Source organism: Oncorhynchus mykiss, chromosome 2, assembly GCF_013265735.2.
Source record: "Oncorhynchus mykiss isolate Arlee chromosome 2, USDA_OmykA_1.1, whole genome shotgun sequence".
NCBI lineage: Eukaryota > Metazoa > Chordata > Actinopteri > Salmoniformes > Salmonidae > Oncorhynchus > Oncorhynchus mykiss.
The window spans coordinates 96,050,552-96,070,943 of NC_048566.1; the positions used below are offsets into that span (position 1 = coordinate 96,050,552).

The 20,392-nt window shown below is 42.3% G+C and overlaps 1 protein-coding gene across 1 annotated transcript in view; it reads right to left on the bottom strand.

Annotated features, from left to right (window-relative positions):
* Positions 1-750: 750 nt before the first annotated feature.
* The window catches only part of LOC110502500 (solute carrier organic anion transporter family member 1C1-like), a 41,104-nt gene continuing 21,462 nt past the window's right edge, over positions 751-20,392 (bottom strand). The window contains exons 4-15 of the mRNA XM_036960073.1: positions 19,432-19,564; positions 17,997-18,118; positions 17,313-17,459; positions 17,070-17,168; positions 16,416-16,670; positions 15,609-15,773; positions 9,646-9,841; positions 9,216-9,381; positions 7,446-7,636; positions 7,164-7,228; positions 6,969-7,086; positions 751-1,701 (exon numbers count right to left, since the gene is read on the bottom strand). Coding sequence (XP_036815968.1) covers positions 1,467-1,701; positions 6,969-7,086; positions 7,164-7,228; positions 7,446-7,636; positions 9,216-9,381; positions 9,646-9,841; positions 15,609-15,773; positions 16,416-16,670; positions 17,070-17,168; positions 17,313-17,459; positions 17,997-18,118; positions 19,432-19,564 — 1,892 coding nt within the window. The 3' untranslated portion in view covers positions 751-1,466. The remainder of the gene's footprint in view (positions 1,702-6,968; positions 7,087-7,163; positions 7,229-7,445; positions 7,637-9,215; positions 9,382-9,645; positions 9,842-15,608; positions 15,774-16,415; positions 16,671-17,069; positions 17,169-17,312; positions 17,460-17,996; positions 18,119-19,431; positions 19,565-20,392) is intronic.

Here is a 20,392-nt window from a genome sequence, read left to right on the forward strand (position 1 = left end):
ATGTTGAGCAAAAATTTGTTTACATCCCTGTTAGTGAGCATTTCTCCTTTGCCATGATAATCCATCCACCTCACAGGTGTGGCCTACCAAGAAGCTGATTAAACAGCATGATACACAGATGCTGGGGACAATAAAAGGCCACTCAAAAATGTGTCACACAACAAGATGCCACAGATGTCTCAAGTTGAGGGAGCGTGCAATTGGCATGCTTTCTGAAGGAATGTCCACCAGAATTTGTTGCCAGAGGTGAATGTTGTTTTAGAGAAGTTGGCAGTACAAGCACAGACCACGTGTATGGCGTCGTGTGGGCAAGCGGTTTTCTGATGCCAACATTGTGAACAAAGTGCCCATTGGTGCCGGTGTGGTTATGGTATGGGCAGGCATAAACCACGGACAAACAACACAATTGCAGTGACAACATCCTGAGGCCCATTGTCGTGCCATTCGTCCGCCGCCATCACCTCATGTTTCAGCATGATAATGCACGGCCCCATCTTGCAAGGACATGTACACAATTCCTGGAAGCTGAAAATGGCCCAGTTCTTCTATGGCCTGCATACTCAGACATGTAACCCATTGAGCATGTTTGGGATGCTCTGGTTCCCGCCAATATCCAGGAACTTCGCACAGCCATCGAAGAGGAGTGGGAATGATTAACTATATGCGAAGGAGATGTGTCTAGCTGCATGAGGCAAATGGTGGTCACACCAGATACTGTTTTTCTGATCCACGCCCCTTTTTTAAAAGGTATCTGTGATCAACAGATTCAGTTCTGTATTCCCAGTCATGTGAAATCCATAGATTAGGGTCTAATTCATTACAATTTCCTCATATGAACTTTAACTCAGTAAAATCTTTGAAATAACTTTTGTTCACTTTTTTGGAAATATGGAGTTGTATAGATCTGGAGGAAAAATATCTAATGTAATCCCTTTTTAGATAAAAAGTGTAATGTAGCAAAATGTGAATACTCTGCAAGGGGTGTGTATACTTTCACTAGGTACTGTATAAACAAAAAAACATCAATTTATTTTCACATCATCTACAGGAGTACAGTACAAATATACTTTATGCTCTTCTCTCCTCGCTAAATCACTTGTATTCAGGGTGGAAAAATACCGTAAAAGGAGATGTCAGGGCATGTATTGGGTCAGTGGAGCAGGTACACAATGGTATGGAGTACCAGCGCAGGGTACTGACACCTTTCACAAAAAATATTTGTTGAATATTCACCCCAAAAATAATTAACACTGGTACTGTCGAAAATGATTAGCGTTGTAGTGAACGGTGACAAGGAAAACATGGGCTTCTTAGACTGTTGGCTAACTTGCTAAACACAGTCTACTCCGACAGGGTTAACCCACTTGGGGGAGATCACAACTAGCTTTATGAGGGCAAAAGTTGCTCCCCCCGACACCTGTTTCATTCTGTCTTGGAGTCGAGCTATGTTGAGATATTGAGGACCATCAAAGCCGTGTCTCCCTGTCAGGGTTACAGTCCAGCGCTCTTACAAACTGGTCAGAGTGGATAGAGTTGTTGCTTTCCTCTTTCCTGAGAGACTCGAACTCCATCTCTACATTCCCATTGGTCAATGCTATTTTCTCTTCCTGCTTGACGTGCCTCCTGAGTAGAGCGAAGCCCAGTATACACAGGAAGAAAGAGACAGTCCTTAGGCCCATAGTCAGACCTAGGTATACTACCCTAGAACAGAACAGAGGAGAGATTAAGGTTAGGGTTAGGGTCAGAGTTAGGGATAGGTTCAGAGTTAGGGATAGGGAAAGCCAGTATTCACAGGAAGCAAGAGATAGTAGCCTAGCGGTTAAGAGTTTTGGGCCTGTAACCGAAAGGTCCCTGGTTCGAATCCCTGCACAGTCAATGTGGAAAGATCTGCTGTTCTGCCCTTGAGCAAGGCAGTTAACCAACAAGAACTTCTCCTCGGGCGCTGATGACGTAGTTTAGGCAGCCCCCTGCATCTCTCGGAATCAGAGGGGTGGGTTAAACGTGGAAAAAACATGTCGGTTGAATGCATTCATTTGTACAGCTGACTACAGTCGGTATCCCCTTTCCAGTCCTTAGGACCCGAGTCAGACCCAGGTATACTATCCTAGAACAGATCCAAGGAGAGAGTGAATCGGGGCGGCAGGTAGCGTTGGACTAGTAACCTAAAGGTTGGAAGATGGAATCCCCAAGCTGACAAGGTAAAAATCTGTCGTTCTGCCCCTGAACAAGGAAGTTAACCCACTGTTCCTAGGCCGTCATTGAAAATAATAATTTGTTCTTAACTGACTTGTCTGGTTAACAAATAAAAATCCTCAGAACAAACTAAAATAGGTTACACTTAACATGAAAGCGTTTGAAGTAGACTATTGTAAAGTAACACCTTACAATTAGTGTACATTAATGTTAACTGTTGCCCTAAAATAGAGCAGAGAGCACGAATACTAAAAACATGGCACGGTAAAACAAGAAAAGAAGTATTTATAGCCTACATCATCATTCCGTTTAATTAAATTGTTTCATTTATCTTAATTTGGTTCCTCTGTAAGTGCTCTCACAGTTCACGGTTGTGTGGTTGTTGCTGACGATAATTAGTAAAAGTTGATCATATATATATATATATATATATGGGGCGGCAGGGTATCCTAGTGGTTAGACTAGGAACCAAAAGGTTGCAAGTTCAAATCCCCGAGCTGACAAAGTACAAATCTGTCGTTCTGCCCCTGAACATGCAGTTAACCCACTGTTCCTAGGCCGTCATTGAAAATAAGAATTTGTTCTTAACTGACTTGCCTAGTTAAGTAAAGGTAAAAAATATATATATATACACACACAGTCATAACAGTTTGAACCGACACATGGCGTAATACTTGGCCTTGTATTAGTACAGTTCTGTGGTTAGTGCAGGCAATAGAACAGGCTATAGCCAACCATTGTACACTAATCTCTCTATTATAATTCTATGTACACTAATCTCTCTATTATAATTCTCTCTATTATAATTCTATGTACACTATATCTTCAGACATTACCATGAGCTGAAGAAATGAATGTGGCAATTTTCTGAATTAATCAAACCACAGTTTAATTTATTTCATGCTCTCCAAACCTGTTTATGATTCATAAGTACTTTCCTAACCCTAAAATCGGAGAATTTTTCTAAAAATTGGTTCTGAAACGGAGAAGAATATGCATATATTTAGATGCCTTTCTTTCATTGGTCGAACGAAATCGAACTACAAAGGTGTATTTAAAGGGATGGCCTTGAGATAAATGGACTGAAAATCCTATTGAATGAAAGCCGCAAGAGATAATCTGTTGGCCATCAAGTGGGAGGGTTTTATGTTTTGATCGCTGGAGAAAAATGTAAAACCAGTCATATGGTATCAAACTGAAACATATCAACATCCCACTGGGCACACACTGGTTGAATCAACGATGTTTCAACCTCATTTCAATTCAATTACGTTGAACCAACGTGGAATTATATATTGAATCATTTTTTTTTCACAGTCAAATTTATAAAATACTGTCTTTATAACCTGCTAGAATGACATTCGGAGAGCCAAGCTATAGACTTCTTTAGCCATGCGTAAGAGACAGTACAGTGCCAAACTTACTGAGTTGATTCATGATTTGAATTATATGCATAGACTTTTAACTGAGGAAGAAGTCTGGGTACAAAAGCATTTCTGTGGAACCCAGCAGAACGGTATCCTAGTGGCGTCCCTTAGTCAGACTAAAAGGGAGATTGGCAGTCGTCATGCTATCAAACTTCGGTTATTGCCATAAATGATTATGCATAGGTTAATAACGCATTACTAACACTTGTCATCTTCTTTTGTTTTCTTGTTCTTTTCAAGTCCCTCACTCTCTTAGGAGCCTGAGGGAGGAAGTCAAACGCTCCAAATCCAACTCCAACGATCAGTAGTTCAATGGGACGGGTAATGGCAGGTAAGAGGGGGGTGGGCTGGGGGGTAGAGTGTTCTTAGTGTGATTATAAATTCAGACCAGGGCCTTATGCCATGGAAGCAGATTACATAATCAGAGCCCATAAGTCTTGCAGGTGTGAACATACAAATTAATTGTGAGAATATTAAATCATGTTGTTTTCTTTTCTGTTCATTTATAAAGTCATTTCAAAGTTTGTATAATGTTGAACAGTATGGATTTGGATTCTAGCTTGAAATAGGCCTAGTGGTTAGAGCGTTGGGCCAGTAACCAAAAGGTTGCTAGATCAAATCCACAAACTGACAATGTAAAAATCTGTCCTTCTGCCCTTGAACAAGGCAGTTATCCCACTGTTCCCAAGGATGGCTGCCATTGTAAATACGAGTTTCTTCTTTAACTGACTTGCCTAGGTAAATAAAGTTTGAATTATAAAAAATGTAATGAGAGATGTGGAACTGAACTCAAGATAAGGTCAACAGATGAAGAGAGAAGCCACTGCTGGGAGGGGGGGCACAGGGGCCCACCCTGCACACCATCTGATTATAGTCCTATTTCCACACCCATGAGGGTCCTAGACTTAGTCGTGGCCATGACAATACCAGTAAGAGGAACCTGCTAGGAGAAGTCTCCGCCTAGTTGGGAGGTATAAAGATGTGTTGATGGGGTCTTTGTAGCTGTATGTCCCAGTGGGTGAATACACTTGGTTAGAGGTTTTCCTTTCCTGTTTCAGTTTTTACTCTGTTTGTTTAGAACCTAGCAACACTGTCGGTAGCCACCGTCAGTTATACCCACAAACATTTACAACTGTCACTGACTTTAGTGTTAGTTTCCTCACATTTATAACTGTCACTTTAGTGTTAGTTTCCTTACATTCTGTCTCTTTAGTGTTAGTTTCTTTACATTTATAACTGTCTCTTTAGTGTTAGTTTCCTTACATTTATAACTGTCTCTTTAGTGTTAAGTTTCTTTACATTTATAACTGTCTCTTTAGTGTTAGTTTCCTTACATTCTGTCTCTTTAGTGTTAGTTTCCTTACATTTATAACTGTCACTTTAGTGTTAGTTTCCTTACATTTAAAACTGTCTCTTTAGTGTTAGTTTCCTTACATTTATAACTGTCTCTTTAGTGTTAGTTTCCTTACATTCTGTCTCTTTAGTGTTAGTTTCCTTACATTTATAACTGTCTCTTTAGTGTTAGTTTCCTTACATTCTGTCTCTTTAGTGTTAGTTTCCTTACATTTATAACTGTCTCTTTAGTGTTAGTTTCCTTACATTTATAACTGTCTCTTTAGTGTTAGTTTCCTTACATTTATAACTGTCTCTTTAGTGTTAGTTTCCTTACATTCTGTCTCTTTAGTGTTAGTTTCCTTACATTTATAACTGTCTCTTTAGTGTTAGTTTCCTTACATTCTGTCTCTTTAGTGTTAGTTTCCTTACATTCTGTCTCTTTAGTGTTAGTTTCCTTACATTTATAACTGTCTCTTTAGTGTTAGTTTCCTTACATTCTGTCTCTTTAGTGTTAGTTTCCTTACATTCTGTCTCTTTAGTGTTAGTTTCCTTACATTCTGTCTCTTTAGTGTTAGTTTCCTTACATTCTGTCACTTTAGTGTTAGTTTCCTTACATTTATAACTGTCACTTTAGTGTTAGTTTCCTTACATTCTGTCTCTTTAGTGTTAGTTTCCTTACATTCTGTCACTTTAGTGTTAGTTTCCTTACATTTATAACTGTCTCTTTAGTGTTAGTTTCCTTACATTCTGTCTCTTTAGTGTTAGTTTCCTTACATTCTGTCTCTTTAGTGTTAGTTTCCTTACATTTATAACTGTCACTTTAGTGTTAGTTTCCTTACATTCTGTCTCTTTAGTGTTAGTTTCCTTACATTTATAACTGTCACTTTAGTGTTAGTTTCCTTACATTCTGTCACTTTAGTGTTAGTTTCCTTACATTCTGTCTCTTTAGTGTTAGTTTCCTTACATTCTGTCTCTTTAGTGTTAGTTTCCTTACATTCTGTCTCTTTAGTGTTAGTTTCCTTACATTTATAACTGTCACTTTAGTGTTAGTTTCCTTACATTCTGTCTCTTTAGTGTTAGTTTCCTTACATTTATAACTGTCACTTTAGTGTTAGTTTCCTTACATTTATAACTGTCACTTTAGTGTTAGTTTCCTTACATTTTGCATCACTCCATTACATCGTTAGTTTACCTCTCTTTCCTCTCTCACGTTTGTGTGGTTGTCCCTGAAGGATCGCTAACAACAGTGGGTTATGTCAGGCTAACGTATTATAAATTGCGCAATAATTTGGGACATGTAGCCTATTGGAATCACTTTGAAACGCAGATCATACGGAGCAGTTACGACGACTGGACTGTTATGACAGTTCTATGATTAATGATGATCATCAGGGTAGATTTGTAGGACTTACTGATCAACCCTTATTGTACACGTTTGTCAACAACTCGTTTTTCATAGATTAAACAATTCAACACGGCAACTTTCAGGAAGAATCAAATCACTACATTTTTTTATTCACCAATATATTTTGCGCGCAAAGGCTCTCCAAACCTGTTTTTTTATTCATAAATACTTTGCTAACCCTAAATAATACACAAGATCAGAGTATTTTTAAATCTACCAAGTGGTGCTGACAAGGACATTAATATTCTTGTATTTACATGGCTTTCTTTCATTGATTCCTAATATTCTGAACCCTTTTCTCCATATATTCTAGTGAGTCTGTCGAGGAATTTCTCATTAAAAAAAGGTACACCGAATTTAAAGGGATGGATTTAGATAAAAATGTACTAAAAAAAACATATTGAATGAAAACTTGACGAGAAAAATCTGTTGGCCAGCAAGGGGGAGGGTTTTCAGCTGTTGAATTACATTTATTCAGCGTGTGCAAGGGAACCACGCCTGCAAAGCCAGTACGCACCGCATAAGGTAAGTCTAAATACCAACTACAGAGAAGTGAATAGTGGAAGGCATAGTTTCCTAAGTCTGAATTGACCACCTAGGTGTTTTACCTGTAGGCTGTTGTGTTGTAGATTCTACACGCTCCTCTTCTTCCGCATTTTGTGTTTCCCCACTTTAAACAGGTAGTGTCTATGACGGCTCCGAAGTAGATAGGTGCAGGGATGCCAGCTAAAATCAATCAATCAATCAATCAATCATTGACTAACTCAATCAATCAGTCAACCGAGGACATAAGTAATACTCACCCAGGGTCCGGGTGGCCAACGTGTGGACTCCAAGAGCAAGGGATTTAAACTCAGGCTTAATGCACCTGTAAGAAGATTATTAGGGAGTTAAGGGAAGTCCTTTTAGGCCAACTAAACTTAATCCTAACTGTTGTGATTAACTTGAACTTGAGTGACTTCAAAGCATGATTTTTACAAAACGGTTTCCCCAAGTTGAACATGTTAGGTAGGATACAACCCATTTTGTATCATTGAAAGCATTGTAGCATTTCTCCAGTCCATCCACTAGATGGCCTCACTGACCTGATGAGAAGCATGAAGCCTGGCGTTCCCCCCAGAGAGATGATGAAGGAAGTGATGACAGACAAGAAGAGGAAGTAGGGGAACATTGTGTCACAGCTGTCTCTGATTGGACAGTGACCCAGGGAGGCAGTCAGGTTACTGGGCTGAGAACCTGCCCCTGTCACCGCCACACACCTGCACTGGTGAAACACCTGGAGGAGAGGACATGGGGAGGGATCACTGAGTAAAACATTACAATAATATGGGAGTCTGGACTAGCGGTCTGGGGAGTCTGGACTAGCGGTCTGGGGAGTCTGGACTAGTGGTCTGGGGAGTCTGGACTAGCGGTCTAGGGAGTCTGAACTAGCGGTCTGGGGAGTCTGGACTAGCGGTCTGGGGAGTCTGAACTAGCGGTCTGGGGAGTCTGGACTAGTGGTCTGGGGAGTCTGAACTAGCGGTCTGGGGAGTCTGGACTAGCGGTCTGGGGAGTCTGGACTAGTGGTCTGGGGAGTCTGAACTAGCGGTCTGGGGAGTCTGGACTAGCGGTCTGGGGAGTCTGGACTAGCGGTCTGGAGAGTCTGGACTAGCGGTCTGGGGAGTCTGGACTAGAGGTCTGGGGAGTCTGGACTAGAGGTCTGGGGAGTCCGGACTAGCGGTCTGGGGAGTCTGGACTAGCGGTCTGGGGAGTCTGGACTAGAGGTCTGGGGAGTCTGGACTAGCGGTCTGGAGAGTCTGGACTAGCGGTCTGGAGAGTCTGGACTAGAGGTCTGGGGAGTCTGAACTAGCGGTCTGGAGAGTCTGGACTAGCGGTCTGGGGAGTCTGGACTAGTGGTCTGGAGAATCTGGACTAGCGGTCTGGGGAGTCTGGACTAGCGGTCTGGGGAGTCTGGACTAGCGGTCTGGGGAGTCTGGACTAGTGGTCTGGAGAGTCTGCATAAGGTAAGTAAGTCTAAGGAGTCTGGACAATTTTTTTACCTTTATTTAACTAGGCAAGTCAGTTAAGAACAAATTCTTATTTTCAATGACGGCCTAGGAACAGTGGGTTAACTGCCTGTTCAGGGGCAGAACGACAGATTTGTACCTTGTCAGCTCGGGGGTTTGAACTTGCAACCTTCCGGTTACTAGTCCAACGCTCTATCTAACAACTAGGCTACCCTGCCGCCCCGACTAGTGGCGAGTACTACCTACTCTAGTCTACATAAGGCCCATAGAGGCAGGAGTTCAATATATTTGTCTCCACCTGATGACTTCACATACACTGAGTATACCAAACATTAAGAACACCTTCCTAATATTGAGTTGCACCCCTCTCTTTTGCCCTCGGAACAGACTCAATTCATTGGGGCATTGAATCTACAAGGTGTCGAAAGTGTTGCTGGCTTAAGTGACGCTGGCTCACGTTGACTCCAATGCTTCCCACAGTTGTGTCAAGTTGGCTGGACGTCCTTTGGGTGGTGGACCATTCTTGATCCACACAGGGTAAACTGTTGAGCGTGGAAAAACCCAGCAGCGTTGCAGTTCTTGACACAAACCGGTGGTCTTGTCCATTCACTCTCTGAATGGCACACAATCCATAGGTCTCAATCATCTGAAGGCTTAATAGTCCATCTTCAACCCGTCTCCTCCTCTTCATCTACTCTGATTTAAAGTGGATTTAACGAGTGACATCAGTAAGAGATAATAGCTTCCCACTGGATCCACCTGGTCAGTCTACGTCATGGAAAGAGCCGTTCTTAATGTTTTGTATAGTCCGTGTATAGGCCCAAGGGGAACGCTAGGATATCATCTCACCGTGTTTTTGCCTGCTCCGGTAGAGGATGTACAGCCAGCCAAACAGGGGGACACGTAAGTGATCCCGTTCTCTCCACAGACAGGGTCCCAGTCACTCCCGGAGCACAGGCAACCGGAGTTACACTCAGAGAACAGAGATGGCTGCTGGTACGACAAACCCTCCACCCTGGACAAACACAGAGACGGATGCAAAAACGACTGAAAAGGTACGGTGTGTATTAGATTCTAGAAAGATCTGTCACAACATCAATGATCAGTGTTCACTCATTTACACAGACTGTTTTCTAGGTCAGTTCATGACGACTCTGTTTTGACTGACATGTTTTTTTCTCTATTCTGAGTGACTAAGAATAGCTACTCGTTCCCAATAGAGTTTAGTTGAATACATAAAAGACGATGGGGGAGGTTTGTATCCAGCGTGGAGACTTACCCTGTGTATGACATGGTTATCCCAGCCACCTTGGCGTTGTCACAGCCCATGGCGAAGAAGAAGAGGGACAGGAAGTACCCCAGCAGGGAGGTCCCGAAGGCGAACTTAGCAGCTCCCATGACGCCCAGCTTGAACTTCTTCATGAGCACACCACCTGAGAACATCCCCAGAGCCACTGCAGGGATGTTGACCATGCCTGTAGAGCAGAAATAGACATCAGCCATGCATGCACAGCACATAGAGGGAAGTTGAAAGAACCGTTGTAATCGTAGTACAGCTCCCCTGAAGCAGTTTTGACGGTTAAGTGTCTTTCAAGGGCACAACGTCAGGCATCTACGATACTGATACCATCAACCCTCCGGTTGCCAGCTCATTCCCAAACAGATTTCCCCATGGGATCTCTACAGACGTCATACGAACAACAAGTTTATACCACAGGAAGGGGAAGTGTGGGATTAGGGGTATAGCCAGGCCTAGCCCTTGGCATATGTGCCATAGGAGACCATTTAGGGCTACAGGCCCCCCCCCCAAAAAAATAAATTTTTAGGAACTCAGCCAGGGTGTCAACTTACTGTTAAGAGTTAAAGACAATTATTTTTATTTATTTCACCTTTATTTAACCAGGTAGGCCAGTTGAGAACAAGTTCTCATTTACAACTGCGACCTGGCCAAGATAAAGCAAAGCACTGCGACAAAAAACAACAGAGTTACACCTGGGATAAACAAAAGTACAGTCAATAACAATAGAAAAGTCTATATACAGTATGGAAATGGAGTAAGGAGGTAAGGCAATAAATAGACCATAGTAGCGAAGTAATTACAATTTAGCAATGAACCTCGGAGTGGTATTTGTGCATGCTTGATCCGGGGAATGTGGTCAAAGGCTCCGTGTGGATGTTGTGATGCAATTACGAAGGCACGCGAAGACCAAATTGAGCTCCGTACTGCATCACCGTGCGCCTCCCAAATTTTGTAACAATGCGGAGGGCTCCATTTAGCTCTACATTGACATGATTGGTTGACGGTAGAGGGGGTCGGGAGGTCCCGAAAAAAAAAAACACAAACTCACTTCCTTGACAACTTCCAACAGCTCTGCGCTGCTCCGCGAAGGCGAAAGAAGCCCTGACTTCTGCAGAGGCCGTATCACCTTAAATGCTGCATGGCCAATGCAGATGTCAGACTGACCTTTTAGAATACTAAAATACACAAGGTGCATCAGCAGTTATTATCTCATGTCAGTCCCTGACAGTCACTCAATTAGCTCATTTCAGCTAACATTTTTTAGATTGGTAAGTTAGTCAAGCCAGCTATCTAAACTTGTAGTAAACAAGCCCAGGGTCCCCTGACCTCCAGGTGGTCTCCATTGATTTTGTTAGTCACTCACACTTACTGTAGATATTATGTTAACATGGCATGCATAAATCATGGCAAAATGTGTAGAATTGCGAGAATTTTTGCTTCTCATCTCTCATCCTCCACCCTCTCCATCTCTCTCACCCTCTCATCCTCTCACATCTCTCATCCTCCACCCACTCCGTCTCTCTCTCACCTCTCTCCCCTCCTCCTCTCTGTCTCTCTCTCTCTCACCCTCCCCCTCTGTCTCTCTCACCCTCTCACATCTCTCATGCTCCACCCTCTCCGTCTCGCTCTCACCTCTCTCCCCTCCCCCTCTCTCTCTCTCTCTCTCTCTCTCTCTCGCTCTCTCCCTCATCCATTCTCTCCCTCCTTCTTTCCCCCCCTCCACCTCCTCTCATCTGTCTCTCTCCCTCCTCTCTCCCCATCCCCCTTCACCCTCTCCCCTCCCCCTCCCTCTTCCCCCTCCATTCTCTCTCTTTCTCTCTCTCCTTTCCCTGCCTTCCCCTCCTCTCACCTCGCTCTCTCCTTCCTCTCTCCCACAGACAGGCCGACAGCCAGATAGGCAAGCAGACAGGCAGGAAGGCAGACACACAGTTTTAAAGTTTAAAGTCAATCTAACTTTAAAAAAAAAAAAAAAAAATTACAATATCCTTTTCAGAATGAATTCAATAATTCATAATAATGGTCTTAGTTTCTAGAACTGCAAGACCATTGTGTCCAATGGAGGTCAAAAATGCTTTTGGGTCTATTGACTTTACATTTTATATGCCGGGTTCCCTCCTGGGAACCCACTTTAATAAAGTCCTCAGGTTTTTACGTTGTTGTCACAGGAAGCTGAACCTCAACACAGGGCATCCCTATAAGGTTGTGTGCAAGGACGGTCAACTAGTTCAGTGCCGTCGCAGTCAACGGGAGTGTCGTGGTTATGTGAGGACTGTAGACAATGCTTTTCTATGGAAGAAATGCCTTGTTCTCTTGAGAGACCGAGTTTTCACTGTGAAGAGTTAATTTCACATGTCAGATGTAGGCTTGCGTTCATCTGTTGAACGGTCCCATGTGTGAATATTGATTCTATTTCTCAACCGTTCTGCCGATGTCACTCAAAAGCACATTAACTCTAGGTCAGGTGAGGCCTACCCTATTTTAAAATGTTTTTATGTCACCTTTGTTTAACTAGGCAAGTCAGTTAAGAACACATTCTTATTTACAATGACGGCCTACCTCGGCCTAACACAGACGACAATGGGCCAATTGTGCGCCGCCCTATAAGACCCACAATCACGGTCGGATGTGATACAGCCTGGATACAGAACCAGGGACTGTAGTGACGCCTCTTGCACTGAGATGCAGTGCCTTTGACCGCGGTGCCACTTGGGAGCCAGGTAGAGGGGGAGGGGCAAATTAATGATTTATTCAATTGGATTAAGGCTAGGGTTATGTCTAGTGTTGAGGCCCTAACTTCATGTCCACTCAAAGCTCAACCCTAACGGTAACCCTAACACTAACTCTAACCCTAGATTCATGTCCACTCAAAGTTCAACCCTGCTCAACCCTAAACCTAACCTCATTCCTAACCCTAGCTTCATATCAACTTCCAGCTCAATTCTAAGCCAAACCCTAACCCTCGCTTCATCTCAACATCTTGGCTCATCCCAATCGGTTGTCTCTTATCTTCTCCCATTGACTGCTACTGAATGTATTGACATAAGCATCAATCTTGTGACACTCATCTTTTCCCATTAGTTGCAATGTATTGACATATTGTAAACATCAACACTGACATCTTTTCCCATTGACTGCAATGTATTGAGAAAAAACATCAGCTACTGTGACATTTGACCTTTTTTTTTTTTAACCTTTTTTGCAAAAACGTGTCAGGATGACGTTTTCAGGCTCACAATGGGCTGGGCAACATGTGTGGAATTACAGAAAATTAGCTGTAAAAACGGCAACAACAAAAAATGTGTGGAATTACAGGAAATTAGCTGTAAAAACGGCAACAACAAAAAATGTGTGGAATTACAGGAAATTAGCTGTAAAAACGGCAACAACAAAAAATGTGTGGAATTACAGGAAATTAGCTGTAAAAACGGCAACAACAAAAGATGTGTGGAATTACAGGAAATTAGCTGTAAAAACGGCAACAACAAAAAATGCCCCTAAATGGCCCCATGGCAAAATGTGTGGAATTGTTTAAAAATGGCAGCATTTTCTCTGTGCCCAATGGCAACGTGTAGAATTGCACGAAATTAACTCTAAATCAAAATCAAAAATCTCTCCACCGTCAAGAGGGGGGCCACTAAAATGTTTTGCCAGCATGGTGGTGAGGGGTCCCCCCCAAAAGTTTAGAGCCGGGCTTGTCTATAGCCATTTTACAGGGAAAGATCTAGCACAATCCACTCTTCCTAGCTGGGATGGTGATTATGCCTGCAATACAATACTAACCTGACAACTCACAATAAATGATTCCGTTACTCTGTTGTTCGCTACATACTTTAGTCTGAAGTCGTTTGTGGTGAAGAGGGGCAAGAGAGGTGTTGTACAAAACAAATTCATCATCGATTGGATCATCTCTAACCCATCTGAGTATCAAAGCCAATGACGAACTTTCAAACCGGCGGTTTTCCCACGTGTATTCTGAATCTGGACCAATCAGACAGCCCCAAAAATGTGTTCGCATTCGTTGAAGGGTCGGGGAGGTACTCAGATCCAGACTCATTGCAGAGAACAAAACTAATGTCCGTGGGTGCAGTGTAACATTTGGCAGGAGCAAGGAGTCTGGGTAGCCAGGCACGTACAATACAGACATCACAAGACAAAAGGGATCTTTCTCAATTATCATCTTTGTCTCATCACCTCCTCCTCATAATGATCTTCTCCTCCAATAGGGTTGAGAAGCGGGCAAGGAGATAGGATGTGGCGAGTCACAGAAAGACGAATTGAGAAAGGACCCAGGTTCTTACAGAGCGGGAGGAAACTGTATTGGGAATCACTCACTGGGTTTTACAGTGAGGCAGAGATGCGACTGTATCTAGCGCAATCCTTCTTCCCAGAAGAGATCAAAGGAAGGAATAGCCTCATTCATATCAAAGTCGTTCATCCATATTTCATGTGAAGTGGTCATGAGAGATGAAACTGTCTTTGATGGTTGAAAGGACAGGGGGAATGCTGAATGTATTTCTGGCTGAGCCCCCAACCTCCTCTCCACTCCCTACTAAACCACTCTTCTCTAATTGAGTACAGAATAAAAGCATATTATTATTATTATTATTATTATGTGGTCATCAACAGCACTTTAAATATCATTTAACTTGAATATAATTTAATATCAAGACCGGCTATTTATTATTTACATTATTCAATATTATTTTCTATTAATTTCAAGTCTATCTCGCTTTTATCGAGTCCCGTCTCATCATGTCAGTGTTTATTACAGAGAAGTCAGAGTCCGTCTTCTCATGTCAGTGTTTATTACAGAGAAGTCAGGGTCCGTCTTCTCATGTCAGTGTTTATTACAGAGAAGTCAGAGTCCGTCTTCTCATGTCAGTGTTTATTACAGAGAAGTCAGAGTTCGTCTTCTCATGTCAGTGTTTATCACAGAGAAGTCAGAGTCCGTCTTCTCATGTCAGTGCTTAATTACAGAGAAGTCAGAGTTCGTCTTCTCATGTCAGTGTTTATTACAGAGAAGTCAGAGTCCGTCTTCTCATGTCAGTGTTTATTACAGAGAAGTCAGAGTCCGCCTCATCATGTCAGTGTTTATTACAGAGAAGTCAGAGTCCATCTTCTCATGTCAGTGTTTATTACAGAGAAGTCAGAGTCCGTCTCATCATGTCAGTGTTTATTACAGAGAAGTCAGAGTCCGTCTTCTCATGTCAGTGTTTATTACAGAGAAGTCAGAGTCCGTCTTCTCATGTCAGTGCTTAATTACAGAGAAGTCAGAGTTCGTCTTCTCATGTCAGTGTTTATTACAGAGAAGTCAGAGTCCGTCTTCTCATGTCAGTGTTTATTACAGAGAAGTCAGAGTCCGTCTCATCATGTCAGTGTTTATTACAGAGAAGTCAGAGTCCATCTTCTCATGTCAGTGTTTATTACAGAGAAGTCAGAGTCCGTCTCATCATGTCAGTGTTTATTACAGAGAAGTCAGAGTCCGTCTCATCATGTCAGTGTTTATTACAGAGAAGTCAGAGTCCGTCTTCTCATGTCAGTGTTTATTACAGAGAAATCAGAGTCCGTCTCATCATGTCAGTGTTTATTACAGAGAAGTCAGAGTCCGTCTCATCATGTTAGTGTTTATTACAGAGAAGTCAGAGTCCGTCTTCTCATGTCAGTGTTTATTAAAGAGAAGTCAGAGTCCGTCTCATCATGTCAGTGTTTATTACAGAGAAGTCAGAGCTATCTTTCGAGCAGCTGTTTTTTTGTATGAAAGAACCATACTGCCATGGAAATATGGCTAAAAGACAGAACATGAAACTCTCCAGACAAAACCAGCTAACTGAAGAAAAAAAATATATATTACACCAATACACAATATTAGCAATGTTATTTTTGATGATGTATGATTTTAAAGACACATTAAACACATGATCATAAAACGACGCAGCACTCACCCATTAGGAAGTTGGCTTTTGATGCTGACTTTCCGTAATGTTGCTCAATGTATTTGGGCTTGTAGGTTACCATGCCGATGAGAGAGTTGAATTGAATAATAGTCACGCAGAGGTAGGTTATATAGACTGGACTTCCCAGTAGGCTCTTCAATGTTGGAACAAATTCTGTGAAAATACAACAACAAACAACAGCGATTATTGTTCCTTGTTTCGTACGGGTTTGGCCGTCATTTTAAATGAGAATTTGTTCTTAACTGACTTGCCTTGTTTAAATAAAGGTAAAAAAAAATAGATAATGTACCATTCACCTCCGTATAAAACTGCATTGACATACAGATGGAAAGAGAATGAATAATGCTATTAGAGACGACCATATCTACTTCTTCAGAGGGCTCAGATAGTCCAGAGTGTACTCTCTGAGCCCTCTGAAGTAGAGCCCTCTTAGAAAAAAAAGTGTTTTTATCTAGAACCTAGGTTTCTTTGGCTGTGCCCATAGGAGAACCCTTTGTAGAACCCTTTTTGGATTCCAGGTAGAACCCCTTCCACTTTTGGGTTCTACACGGAACCCAAAAGGGTTCTACCTAGAACATAAAATGGTTCTTCAGAGGGTTCTCCCATGGGCACAGCCAAAGAAACCTTCCGGAACACGTTTTTATGTTCAAGGGTGTAGTAGATCCTCTCCAATGCGTTACTGTATCCCCAAACTAATTTTACCCTGCCTGAAGTACACACTCATCTGATCATTAGGCCTGTACTCTATGTTGTTATGGGTCTTCTCAAAAGCCAGGCCAGGGGATATTAAGGTACCTTTAGCCATTTGATGGAAGTTGGCTGGTTCCTCTGGTCTAAACTTATGTTCCATGGCTGAGGGAGAGTCCTTGATGAACCGGGTCTGTTCTGGGGTGAAGTTGGCATTAAGTTGCTTATCCACGGGAATAGGCAACGACTTGGGCAGGAACCAGAAGGGTACAGCAGACATGAGGGTGATAGCCCCGGCTATGAGGTACCCCAGCCACCACGCCCCCACCCAGCGGGCATCGCCTGGGGTGATGGTGATAGTCTCTGGAGAAGGACAGGTGTATTAGGATCATATAACTAACAGGGTTGGGCTCAAAGCCATTTAGGATTCAGTTAAATCAGTATGTGAACAGAGAACAATCCAGGGTTTCCTATTCTCAGTCCTGAGTTGGTTAATTAGCTGTGTAGTGCCGGGGGGGGGGGGGGGGGGGGGGGCTGCTACAGAGCATAGTGCTTGCAACACCAAAGGTCGTGAGTTCGATTCCCGCTGGGGCGTGACTGTAAGTATAGACGCGTGACTGTAAGTTGCTCTGGATAAAAGCGTCTGCAGTAACAGCACCATGAGTATATAGCAACTGAACTGGATTTATGTCATTACGTAATGACACCACCGTGGCTGTATATACGACGCCAGTAATATGGTAGTTGTCTGAATCGACTCACCCATGTTCACGTATCCTATGTCAACGTATATCTTGGCACACAAGGATCCTAGTAAGTAGCCAAAGACGGGACCTATGATTGATATGGTCTGGACACAGCCTGAAACATTCAAACATAGAAAAGACACAAACTTAATTTAGCGACATGATAGATGACCTATCCTACTTTAAACAAATGTTTCTGAAAGTTATAATGAATATACGTTTTCTTTTTTTGTGAGACGGAAAAAACATGTTATCTTACTAATGTAAAGGGCTGCATTCTCAGACCTGGCGTAGTCGTCTATATAGGAGATTCCCAGCGGATGTACAGGAGTCTCTCCTATCCCTCTTAACACATTACCCAGGAACACATAGATCCACATAGACACACTGGACTCTTGCTCACAGCCTGTCATTTAGAAGAAAGAAAGAAAAAACATGCTTAAATACAGCATTAGATGCAACAATATCATAGTAGAATTTAATGATTTAATGGATGAAAAACTGCCGGTCACAATTCCCTCCTTACCCCTCCCGTTGGTCTTAACCTATCGATGTTCTAGTATCCTGGACATCACCCAGTCTGAATTCCCTCCTTACCCCTCCCGTTGGTCTTAACCTATCGATGTTCTAGTATCCTGGACATCAGCCAGTCTGAATTCCCTCCTTACCCCTCCCGTTGGTCTTAACCTATCAATGTTCTAGTATCCTGGACATCAGCCGGTCTGAATTCCTTCCGTACAACCTCCCATTGGCCCTAACCCTTCAATGTTAGAAAATATGTAGGGTCTGAGTAGATATAAGCAGTGTAGTGTTGGAGCTCCCACTATATTACTTCTTCCATCTTACAGATCTATAAACAGTGAAGAGTTAGGGTCAAGGGGAGGTGGTAGGGATTGAATTTGTACTGCATGTCTGTGTATATGGTTAAGTTACCATGTCTTACCTACAGACGGCAGTATAGAGGCCTTGTCACCTGCCTGTGTGGACTCAGCTGAGCTTGCTGGACATGGACCGAAGGTAGTGGTTGAATTCATGGACCCTCTAACTGACGATTGGAACTTATAGCTGAGTACAAAATACCAATGTGACTGTTAGGCTAGGCGATGGGTAAAGCATTCATTAGGTGTCATTAGATTTAAACGTGTAATTCCTCAACAAATAAAATAATCTAAACATTCATTTAAAAAAAAGGAAAGCAGTATATTGGCCATAATTGTTTATTCATTGTGTAACTCTGTGTTGTCTGTTCACACTGCTATGCTTTATCTTGGTCAGGTCGCAGTTGTAAATGAGAACTTGTTCTCAACTAGCCTACCTGGTTAAATAAAGGTGTTCTCAACTAGCCTACCTGGTTAAATAAAGGTGTTCTCAACTAGCCTACCTGGTTAAATAAAGGTGTTCTCAACTAGCCTACCTGGTTAAATAAAGGTGTTCTCAACTAGTCTACCTGGTTAAATAAAGGTGTTCTCAACTAGCCTACCTGGTTAAATAAAGGTGTTCTCAACTAGCCTACCTGGTTAAATAAAGGTGTTCTCAACTAGCCTACCTGGTTAAATAAAGGTGTTCTCAACTAGCCTACCTGGTTAAATAAAGGTGTTCTCAACTACCCTACCTGGTTAAATAAAGGTGTTCTCAACTAGCCTACCTGGTTAAATAAAGGTGTTCTCAACTAGCCTACCTGGTTAAATAAAGGTGTTCTCAACTAGCCTACCTGGTTAAATAAAGGTGTTCTCAACTAGCCTACCTGGTTAAATAAAGGTGTTCTCAACTAGCCTACCTGGTTAAATAAAGGTGTTCTCAACTAGCCTACCTGGTTAAATAAAGGTGTTCTCAACTAGCCTACCTGGTTAAATAAAGGTGTTCTCAACTAGCCTACCTGGTTAAATAAAGGTGTTCTCAACTAGCCTACCTGGTTAAATAAAGGTGTTCTCAACTAGCCTACCTGGTTAAATAAAGGTGTTCTCAACTAGCCTACCTGGTTAAATAAAGGTGTTCTCAACTAGCCTACCTGGTTAAATAAAGGTGAAATAAAATATAAAATAAAATAAATACAAATTGCTACCCTTGATTAGTTATCCAACCCACGTCATGGTAATGTTACTGTCATGGTAATGTTACTGTCATGGTAATGTTACTGTCATGGTAATGTTACTGTCATGGTAATGTTCCTGTCACGTCTACTCGACTCCCAGCGTCTACAGCACAGTTACTTTGTCAGTGACGATAAATCTTTGTGCAACATATTAACCTAAATTTAAGATTAAACTACTATCTCACTGTAAAAACACAACTGAAATGTGAGCCACCCTGCAAAACACAGGGAGGTCAATACATTCTCATGTTCCGACGACAAGTTGTGCACTCGTCTTACTACTCACCGTCCTAAAATAAAATGAGGCATGGCGATGAGGAACGTCCCAAACGACATCAGGACACATCCGATCGCTATGATCTTAGGTCGGTGAAGCTTGGCACCAAAATAACTCACAAAGGCGATCACCAATAGGTTACCTACAATACAGGGATGAGGGGAAGGGGTGGGGAAGGAGATATGGTTGGGCCCATTTGACAGTTACAGGTGGTCACACTTTCAGAACGGCAACACTATTGGTCAAGAGACGTTTACATCTGAACCACAGATGTGATTCTGTTTTTATACCAGAGAAAATGTAGAGCGTCAGGATGTTATTCTGATATGACTCTATGATGGTCATTTAGCAGACACTTTTATCCAAAAGTGCTTACGAAACTATCAACATTGACAACGGCACATATAGTGTACCAAAAGCTGAAAGGAGAGCCTCACACTCTAGGAGCTCAGATGCAATAATTTAATAGCCAACGTTTGGACAGACACGCTGTCTTCATCAGGTTATAATACAACTCTGATGTTAATCAATCACCTATATGCTCTAACACAGTGAGCCAAAGGATCCAGCATGTGGACATATGATCTCTGCTTTAACAAAGAAGCCCTACTTTTGATGCAATTGTCAACGGAAAACGTACATCGCCAATAGAAACCCCAGCGACTGGCACTACAGACCAGGGTCATATGCTGACAATAAGAGCACTAGTGTAGCAGCATTCAACACCACTGATGCCTTGTAGAAACTACAGGGCTAGAATGAACATAGGATAGGTATTAGCTCCATTAGCTCTTGAGGTTGTATTACACCACCCACCATTGATTACAAGAAGCCACATTTGTTCAAAGGGAAGCTCATGAATTGGCATATAGTGTGTTGGTCCTACGATGACACGCACGGGAAGACGTAATCGTGGCTCATCCAACTGATGCACCCTAACATTTCCGTGAAACATACAGCATGAATAGCT